The following is a 10,389-nucleotide window of genomic DNA, read 5'->3' as shown; positions in this document are numbered from 1 at the left end:
GATGAATGGCGTCGGAGCCAGCTGTGGAAGATGACGAACGCGTGAACCGTGGCACGAGCAGTGGCATGAGCGCGAGGCGAGCTCGCTCCGTTTATTTCCTGTACCTCACAGCGACCTTACAACAGAGATTTAAGGCTTTCATCTTAATAAATAGGAAGGTGAGTGCAGCAAACTTGGGCATCCACTTGGTGCGAACTTGCTATAAAAAATTGTAAGACCAGAGAGAGAGAGAGAAATATTTCTAAAATGGTGAACCAAGCCGGGACTCGGTTTAACCTAGGTGGGAGGATTCCTTATTCCACGAACCCTCTGGCTTCGGCTGCCTCCTTGGCCCGAGCGACAAGACTCTGATGACCTGGTCGTCCAGGTCATCAGAGGAAAGCATGGGCCCCCATGTTTCAGTGGTGGTATAGATGTGCGCCAAGTTGGGGTGCTCTTATTCAGCCTCTACGGGGTGTCCTTGTTCGGAGTCGTCTTGTGGAACTTGTGAGGTGGGGTCTGTGAATGTGTCCCGCAGTGGGCACATCCACAGATCCACTTCGCACTTTAGCAGATTTAACTCTTACTCCTTCCTCGCGCTTACCGAGACATACCAACCATTGGTATATCCCCCAGCCGCGAACAAATTATGGACCAACTATTACAGTATTGTCTTCCGAGCACATTATATAAGTTTGAACAAACAGATGAAAGCTTACGTACCTTACCAAAAATACTATTTTAATTATGATATCCTGAATGTTTGTCAAGCTGGTCACCTGTTGGTCAAGTTATTGTGCCCGTCCCCCCTGACTACGCCACTGGCTGTCAGACTCCGCCGAACTACTCGGTGCAGAAGGCGTGCCTCTGTAGCTTTTCCTTTATTGCCACACAAAGTTGTCAGAGAGTATAGTTGCTTGGTTACATTTTTTATCTCTAGCGTAGATTGGCTCTTTTCGGTCATCTTTTGGGAATTTCGTGGCTACATTTAAGATCTTGGGACTATAAAAACCATCAGCCACTTTCATCTTCCTTTCCACCACATTCTTTTTTTGGCTCATGAAATATGCACAGAAGATGCAACATTTCTTAAGTAGGGAACATTTTTTTCAAACCCTGTATTGGCCAAACAGAATTCCACATCAAGGATGAATAGAACTACTTTGTTTACATGTACAAAAAACAAATGTTTTTTGACATAAAATTCAATTAGTATAGTAATGAATTAGTAATTGGTGTGTTGAACTAAAACTTCAGCTGAAAATTTACTCCAGCATATCGAGAAAGCAACTATGGACTCTACGTCAAGTTTCCGACGCCTGAATCAGCATTTTGAGGCATCAAACTCAAGCGTAGCACTTATGACACATTGCGCATTACAGGGTTAGCTGTGCGTATACGTTGCACATGCAGCTTCCAAAAGCGCACGGCAGCCTTGCATAACTTTGTGAATACACAGAACTCGGTCAAATTTGAGTAAATATATTTAACTATAAATATTGGTTGTGCGTGTGCAAGCTGACAAACTATAATGTGAAACTCTCCATTCACAAACTGAAGGCAGTGCGAACTGTGAGAAATGATAGGATGGCGCTCTCACTGCTGTGAACACACACATGAAAAAGTGAGATCAGTGAAATGTGACAAAAAAAGCAGCAGGAGCTGCAATGCATACACGTGTCACAAGAACAATTTGGGTCATAACAAGAACATGCATGTACAACGCAATGCAAACACAAAAAAGATCACACTTATGCTCCTTAAGCTTCAAAGGACAAAGTTCAAATGGCTCATGTCCCTACACGATTTGCAGCCTAAAATCACACTTGTACATAAACACTCTGCAAGCAGAGATCTTGAAGAGCGAAAGAAAAAAAAAAAACCATGACCTGTAGTTAATTTACGTCTAATCATGTTCAATGTCCTTTCTTATGTTTTCAGCCCCTTCAGTGTTTCCTTTACTAACGATTCTTACCCAAAAAATTACTTTTTACTTTGGATTTCGAATGCTGATGACTTTTTTTAATTACATCGCAAAGCAGCAGAAACACAATTTCTTTAAGGTGCGGTTGCTCTAGTGTCTGGTCTAACCAGAAGGATAGCAGATGGCATAACAAATGTGAATCACTCAACAACTCAAGCTGAGGACACTGAACATGTTAAGTCATTTATGCCGAAACCCGCATGTGGAGGACGGTTCATGAAAAAGAAGACCGTCATCCAGCTGAGAGTCGCATAAAGCTATAAAGGAAGCACATACAGGTTTCTCGATAAATTGGGAATGAAAGCTTTCGATGGGAAACCCGAAAATCACCGGCTAGGTGGTTCGTCAGGACAGGAAGAAACCTAGAGACAAGACACTGCAGGTTCACTTTTTTGTTCAAGAGATGGAATGTTTCTTATTTGGTGTCCTTGCAACTTCATGTACTTTACGCTGTCCTTACACGCGCATTTTCTTTCAACATCTTAGTTCAGCCCTGCGAGAGAGAAAGCGTTTTAATAAAGTGCATAGAATTCTGCCTTCGTATATGTAGGACGTGCTACTCTGCATAGGGAAGGGGATCAGGGAGAAAGAAAGCCCCAGGAGGAGGAGAGCGAGAAAATAAAGAAAGAAAGGGCAAGAAAATATATGATCATGGTATGTTCAGGCAAGACAAAGGTGACGGTGTTGATGTAAATAGGCTAGAGCTATGTGGGTGCACTGTGAATGTGAAGGCCCGTAACAAAACATATTGGCACTGCTTGAAACAAAAATAAAGTAATGGAGGCATTTCCTGCAATACAACACCACATTTTTGGGATGCTTAGCTTGAAGCTAGTCGGCGCAATGGGATACCAGTCACTAATCAGGAGTGTCGACAAATTAAATGCATATAAGTTGGGGCTAACTAGAATGTGCTCTCATTTCTGCTTTTGCCGCTTCATGCAAAATTGGCATAAATTATGGCTTGTGTGCTTAGTTTGGGGCCTACACAATTTTCGGCTGTTGGATATGCAGAGGCACAAGGTTGGCTCCCGAGTTACTTGTAAGAGGTGTTCCACTTGGTACCTTCCCATTTATATTTTCTTCGTTTGCTTCAACATAAAGTGCATGAAACGTAAAACTCAATGTGGTGTTCCAGTCTGTCTTTAAATGACACAAACCAAAACACCACTGAAATCTACTTTGGGGCACAGCAGTAGGTTATCCAATGTGGTCCCTCACAATAAAGGGAAAGTGTTTGTAAATTCAAAATTGCCAAACCAAAAACACGAGTCCATGGAGAGCTTCATTGACAAAGCTTTGCATCACGCAGCCATATTAATGCATACTACAGGAACAGGTTTATGTTATGCAATGTGACTGTCCATGAAAGGCCAATGACATCCACTTTGGCAAGATCAGCCTTTCTCAGGATGTATAACACCGAAACAGAACTGATAGAGTCTAAAAGTGAAGTGGGGGATCTGGAAATGTGAGACTGTGACACTACAATTGATAACGTATAGGGGGGCATAGCCCCACCAGACAGGACGATGGCTGCCGTGTCTATATATTAACAGTTAATCAGTGAAAATGATGCTATACTGAGCACATGACAGTGCTCCAGCCTTATATATACCGGGCTAGCATAATAATTCATTTTGAAAAAGCTTTATTTTCAAACGTATTACGCGCACACACATGAAAGATATATGAAAAGAACTACAAACTCGCCAAGTTTATACACCCTCTACAAATGTTCAATATGTGCCCCTTTGGTGACACGACACAGGTCCAGACGATAATCGAGCTCATTCCATGCATTTTGTAGCACAGTCCTGTCAATTGTCTGCACTGCAGCACTGATGCGTTCTTTGAGCTCGACTAAGGATTGCGGTAGTGGGGGTACATAAACAATACACAATACAAAATTGGTGAGATTGTGATTCTTTTCATACATCTTTAATGCGTGTACGTATAGTACTTTTGAAAATATAGCCTTTTCAAAACGACTGAATCATTTATGCTAGCCCTGTATATAAAAGAAGAAAACACAGTTTCTATATCCACGCAATTATTGTGCCCACACACAAATATCCAACTTCTTTCGTGCATGTGCACTTTGCCGACAGCCACATGACGAAACAAGCACACTACAGACTCAAAATCCACTACTCTGCAATGTGCAGTGAAGCGCAAGCAACCACATGGTCAAACGCACATTGCCATCACCTCTTGGGCAGTTGCAACAAGTACACATTCAGTGTGGAGGCCTTGCGAAAATCTGAGAGTGCCACCCTTCCATGAAGATAATCTGCATAGCTAAACTGTGGGAGGTGTTCACTGTTGAAGTGCAAATTCGTAGAAGACAGTATGAACAAGTTATCTTTCCACGATTCCATCTCAGAGTCTACGAATGAACGTGGGGCAATGAGATAGTTCAAGTGAGCCCGCTTTTCAATGAAATAACGCAGCAGGTCATGCCCTTTCAAGTTGGTGCCCATCATGTCGACGATGTCCACTGCAACACTGTCTTCCTTCACGGTCAGCAGATGGCGAGGTGGCATGTATGTGTGGGCGAACATGACAGTAGCATTCATGTTGTCCAGCTTGTACTGTGCGAGATGGCTATGGACATCCAACATGCATGGAATCAAGCCACCCTGGTGCATATAGCCAAAGAAAATAATGCCGACACCATTCAGTAAACCCCACCAGGTCTCCATCAGTTTTGTTGAGGAGTGTCGCTGAGCCATGAGAACCACTGGGATCAACAGCGGCACTAGGAAGCGTGGTTCCTGGTGCTTGAAAAGTGACAAGGCGCATAATGGCAGCAGCAGAGTGCAGGCAGCAACTGTGTCGAATGTCTTGGAGACCGTGAGGGTTTCAGGGCACTCTACTCTTGAAGCACCAGACAACCTGTCGTATAGAACCTTGCAGGAGGCCCAGAGAGCTGGGATTGCAAGGACATTAAACAGAAGGGGGACGTTGACAAGGAGGTGCAGGAAGTTGGGATGCCTACCATGCAACTCTAAATTGGCTGTGTCGAGATTGTAAAGAATGAAGTTTAGCGGTGTCACAATGAGACGCAGGGGGCCGTCGCGGGAGAAAGTTTCGGGGTGAAAGTAGAAAGTATCTAAGATGATGGGATATTGAGCCCACAGTAAGAAACACATGCCAAGCTTTGCCACACGTTTTGCAAGTCGCTGAGCTATTTGGGCACGTGTGCGATGCTTCTTGGTTTTAACATTGCGGTCGACTCCGCTGCACAACCAGAAGATGATGGCTGGCAGGGCAAAGCAAATGAAAGTGGGCCGGTTGAATGTCCCAATGCACAGCAAAAATGCTATCAAATAGTACTTTCGCGATACTTTTACCCGGGCGTCTTTAAGCTTCAATTGGTCGTTGTGCATGACATTTTTGACACAGAGCAACAGCAGCGCTAGCAGACACGATTCAATAGAATTGCTGAATGTCCTTGTGTAGAACACAATTGTAATATAGGAGCTGGAAAAGAACACAAGAGCCTTGATGCGTCTTTTCCGTTTCGCAGGCGGTGCTGCCAGATGGTAAACGGCATAGTCGCAGATAAATGACACAGCACAAGCAAATATCCGTGGGACCATCAGAAACAGGCCAGGTGACGGCAGTGTGCCAGCTGGGGCTACACATGACCATATCCACTTTAGAATCGACAGCGGTATAAGTGTGGTCATCCAGATGATGCTCATACTGCGTATAGGGGACGGACTGGTGAACTCCCATGTACGATGAATTTTGAGCCCAAACAGGTCACCTGTGAAATAAACGAACTTGATGAGAACGTTATCCATACACAATGCAGTTAAAGATGTAATGTAACTAATGAAATGCTATGCAGTTTAAAAGCTTAGCCATGAAGCAGCACTGGCAACTTGGGACATCTTTTGCTAATGAACAAGAATGAGCAAGCATAGGCATGGACTTCAAACAAACATCAGCACTGTGCGCAAACTTGCCTTGTATATACACAGAAATAGGCTAATTGATGCTTCACAGGAAGCCAGCAACATAATTAAGTACTATGTGGCGCTTATTCGTAACCAGCACTTGTACAGCGCTCCCATGAAATGGGGGGTAGTAATGGTGCACTACAGCCTGCCCGGATTAAGTTGACGAAGCGAGACAAATCCAGCTGGTGTGCAAAAATTTTCGCATTTGTTAATTAGAAAAGGGAAGTTGTAAATAGGAAATGCCGATGTTTTCTCGAAGAAGAATGATTAAGTGTTAGATTGAAATTACGCAATTATCGAACGAAATTGATTATTACCGGACAGAGCACCCTCTAGGTTATGTTGAAAGTAATGAAAACATCAGTGCACTGAGACAGGATGAAAGTACAACGAAAACAAGAAAAGTGTTATGTCGTGCCATCTTTATTTGCACTGTCTCAACGCGCTGTTGTGTTCATAACGTCGCAGTAACAACTTTTGATTGCAAGTACAAGCCCACCACAGCAACATCAAAGGCGCCGACCGTGCTTGTATCGTACGCGGTGGCGTCCAGCGCGTCTCTATCACTCTCGACCTCGTCAACGAGCTGTCGTACCGGATCGTACCAAGCCAGATGACATACAGTACCAAGTGTTACAATTTCTTTTTTAAAAGCTTTGCCTCAGCTTTCCCGCTGACAGCGGGATGACATCAGCCGTCTCGTAGGATCGAGGCATTCTATAGCTGCGATCAGTTTGAATTACAATTGCATTTGGGAAGAACACGGTTCACAGACAGTCCCTTGAATCTTTAAAGTAGACTACACTTATTCTTTTCTTTTGTCATTTCGGGCGTAGTGTTTCACGCATGCAGTTATCGCTCCATGAGTACGGGTAAAGAAGTTCGTTTACCTGCAACGATTTCGGTGTTTTGGAAGAACTCATCAGGGTGTATATAACCTGGCTGCGGGATTACCACAACGACTATGATTCGGGTTATGGCGAAGAGGATCCACACAGGGTCAACGTGCCGGCAAAAGCAAGTCTCAGCTGACATTCTCATTTACTTAAAGGCAGTCATACGACAGTTCCCGTATCGCGCTTTGTAGGCTTTGGCTTGCGTACTCCCGCCGATCCCATCTGTTCAAGCGGCGGAAACCGCGCAAAAGACTAGTGCTGCTGCCTAGAGTGTAGTGCTGCCACAGAACACCGAATAAAGCCGCCGTCGGCGGCGTGGTGGTCGTTTCTAGTCGGCAGCGGCGTAGAGGTACAGCGTACTAGAATTAGAGTGTACTAGATAATGGTCGAGTGGGCCGAACGGCGCTCTCCCGCTGAGGCGCCGCGTGTGGAAAAATTTTGCGAGGGCGCTGCGAGCGAACTGGATTGGGGCGGAGACGCGCTCCGCGGCATATTCAACGCACTTTCGCTGCGGGCGCCGAGGCCGATTGCGCATAGTACGCTCTTAAAATAGTGCTTTATTTCAACTGCAAATTTATGTTTAGACCATCTTGCCAAACATATATATTTGAGGCATGGATTATACAACGCGTCGTCCTCAGTTTTGCTGTCGTTGTCAAGCGCGTCGTCTGCTAGCGAGCGCGCGTTCGCTACGCGGACGCTGGCGGCGCCCAGTTTTTCTCGCAGAACGTCTGTGTAGTACATTTGTTTTTATGTTTTAGTTGCTTTGGTGCGCTCACGACTCTTGACGGTGGGTACCAAAGGTAGTTTCAGTCAAGTGAACCATTGTTTTTAACACTGTCTTCTAAAAGCAACTGGCATCTCTGCAACATGAAGCTACGTATACGAAAATTTTATTATTGATAGCGTGTCATTTTACGCGCGCTTCTTGTCGGTGGATATTGATCAGGAACAATGATCGAAGAAAACAATATTAAAGTGAAATAAACCAGGTTTATTAGCTGCGTGGCGCGAAGAATGACCGATGTATTTCTACGTAATTAAATCAAAGGGTACATTGAGAATGGTACAAATGGTACAGTGAGAACTCCCGACCGTGCACGTTTGCATACGAAACACACGTATTAGTGAATACTGCACATAAAACTGTCATTCGCAGAAATATTATTCATAGCAGGCAATTAAAACTATATATATATATATATATATATATATATATATATATATATATATATATATATATATATATATATGAAAGTGTTATTGATATGCTGTACGACGCCCAACAGTCGTTTTCGTACGAATGTAACGCATAACCGCACTATTGCAGTCTCAAAGGTGAGAGACCGATGCAAGTGCGGACTGTTATTCCGAATGATTGTGCTGCCGGAGAGTTGTGGCTGTTGCGCAGAGGCGCAGTTCCTGAGAAAATTAACGCAGGGGTGTTAATAAGTCCGGCTAATAAGCTGCTAATAAGCCCTGCTAATAAGTGTAATAAACTGTCATTCAATATAAATGCCCCGTTTTGGGGCAGCCTGTAAATCTGCTAACTTGATCCAGGCAAGGAAAACTTTTTTTCTTACAGTCTCACCATCTTTGCAACCCATTAAAACTGGGTGCCCCATGTGGTACCACACTTATCTTCTTGAACGAACGCAGCAGATCTACACATATCTGTACAGTGTATGTGAGGTATGCCGTTTCTCTAATTGCTTCATTATTGTCGTTATGATAGTGCGTCGAATAACTGAAAGCAGCCGTTTATAATATACAAGCTGCTTAGTTGAGCGGACAGACATTTGGGAATGGCATTACATTTATGTATGAAATATAGGATAAGCGTAACATGTTTTTCTTGGAAATCAGACTCGAGAATAATTTCTTTTGTTTACACTCCTAGCAAAAAGACGAAGAACGCAGCCACCTGTCTTTTTTTTTTTCTTAGTTCAAACAAATTTGTGGGTTTTCCGTGGCAAAACCACGATATGAGTATGAGGCACCCGGTTTAGATTTCCCCACCTGGGGCTTTTTAACGTGCACCTAAATAGAAGTACACGAGTGTTTTCCATTTGTTCCCATCGAATTCCGCGACGGATTGAACCCGCGAGCTCCAGTTTAGCAGCGCAACGCCGTATATCCACTATACCGGGTGTTCGAAATTAAGGTTTAGGGGATTTTTAAAAATCTCCTGTGGCAGTTAGCACAATTCTCATTGATGAGCTGGGTTATTCGAAGAGGCGGACTTTAGTAGCACGAGAATCGAAACACCTATTCAACTTATTAACAAAATTGATTAATGAACTTCTTAGTTAATTACTTTACGACACATATTGCAATTTACGAATTGTAGCCGGTGAGGTTGCAAAACGCATCCACTTGAAATGAATTTCCAGAATATTATGACACCAGAATGACACCGACCGCGATAAATGACCCCGTACCCATTACTCCGCATTCTGTTACGCGAGTAAGGCGGAAACTTGAATAGAATGTTGCGCTGCAGTTTTTTTTTTTCAATAACAATGTTTCCCGTAAATCTGAGTACCCGCCGCGGGGGCTCAGTTAGCTAAGGCGTTGCGCTGCTGAGGACGAGTTCGCGGAATCGAATCCCGGCCGCGGCGGCCGCATTTCGATGGAGGCGAAATGCAAGAAGCCCGTCTGCTTGCGTTGTAGTGGACGTTAATGAACCCCAGGTGGTCAAAATTAATCCGGAGCCCTGCACTACGGCGTGCCTTATAATCAGAACTGGTTTTGGCACGTAAAAAACCCCAAAAGAAGAAAGAAATCTGAGTACAAGGTGCCGGATGGGGCAGATATGCTTTACTTGTTTGAAGCGGCAAGCAGGAAGGTTACATATGTTTCTCCGTTTGCGTTCCGCAAGACCTACTGATGGAAAACTATATGCGGAACAATACACATGAGAGATACATGCTGCTTCAAGAACGAGAAAAATATTTTTTCTCCAAAGGGAACCGTACAAGAACATAGTAGAATGAAAGCCGACACTGCGGCCGCAATGCACGCGCAATCACCGAGCGGCATTAGAAAATAATAAAAAATAAATAAAGAAGAGAAAGGAAAGGAATTTATTCTTATGGCAAAAATACATGTCATATGCATTTATGAACCCCATTTGATTAGTCTGAACGCAAATACCAGCGCGCGAAGTAGTACGAATGACCCTGCCGAGCAGTATCGCCAGCAGTTTCCAACGGCGCGACCTTGATGCGGCCCAATCCAGTTCGATCGCAGCGCCGCCACAGTATTTTTCCACGTCGGGCGCCTCACTGCAAAGCATGCGCCGCCCCAGCCGCTCGTCCCACTCGACCATATTCTAGTACACTCTACTAGAATGTTGTTCTAGTACACTGTAGTAGAGGTGTGCGCCGAGATAGAGTGACCTAGAATATGGGAGAGTGTCCAAAGCGCCGCGCAAATGCATGGGAGGAGCGAGGACCTTTTTGTGTGAACTCCCGCGCCGCGGCGCTACTGTACCGGACCCGTGGATACCGGACCCGTGGAGTGTGGATAAACAATGGGGCTGAGTACCTAACGGAAC

The 10,389-nt window shown here is 44.4% G+C and overlaps 1 protein-coding gene across 1 annotated transcript; it reads right to left on the bottom strand.

The window, feature by feature from the left end:
- Window positions 1-1,215: 1,215 nt before the first annotated feature.
- LOC119453524 (GPI mannosyltransferase 4-like) lies at window positions 1,216-7,065 on the bottom strand. The gene is made up of 2 exons (XM_037715568.2): window positions 6,825-7,065; window positions 1,216-5,738 (listed from the first exon to the last, which is right to left on the bottom strand). The coding sequence occupies exons 1-2, from the start codon at window positions 6,973-6,975 to the stop codon at window positions 4,171-4,173; spliced, it is 1,719 nt and encodes a 572-aa protein (XP_037571496.1). The 5' UTR covers window positions 6,976-7,065; the 3' UTR covers window positions 1,216-4,170.
- Between the last annotated feature and the right edge of the window lie 3,324 nt (window positions 7,066-10,389).

This window comes from Dermacentor silvarum, chromosome 5 (assembly GCF_013339745.2).
Source record: "Dermacentor silvarum isolate Dsil-2018 chromosome 5, BIME_Dsil_1.4, whole genome shotgun sequence".
Lineage (NCBI taxonomy): Eukaryota > Metazoa > Arthropoda > Arachnida > Ixodida > Ixodidae > Dermacentor > Dermacentor silvarum.
This window is presented reverse-complemented; position numbering and strand designations above follow the sequence as displayed.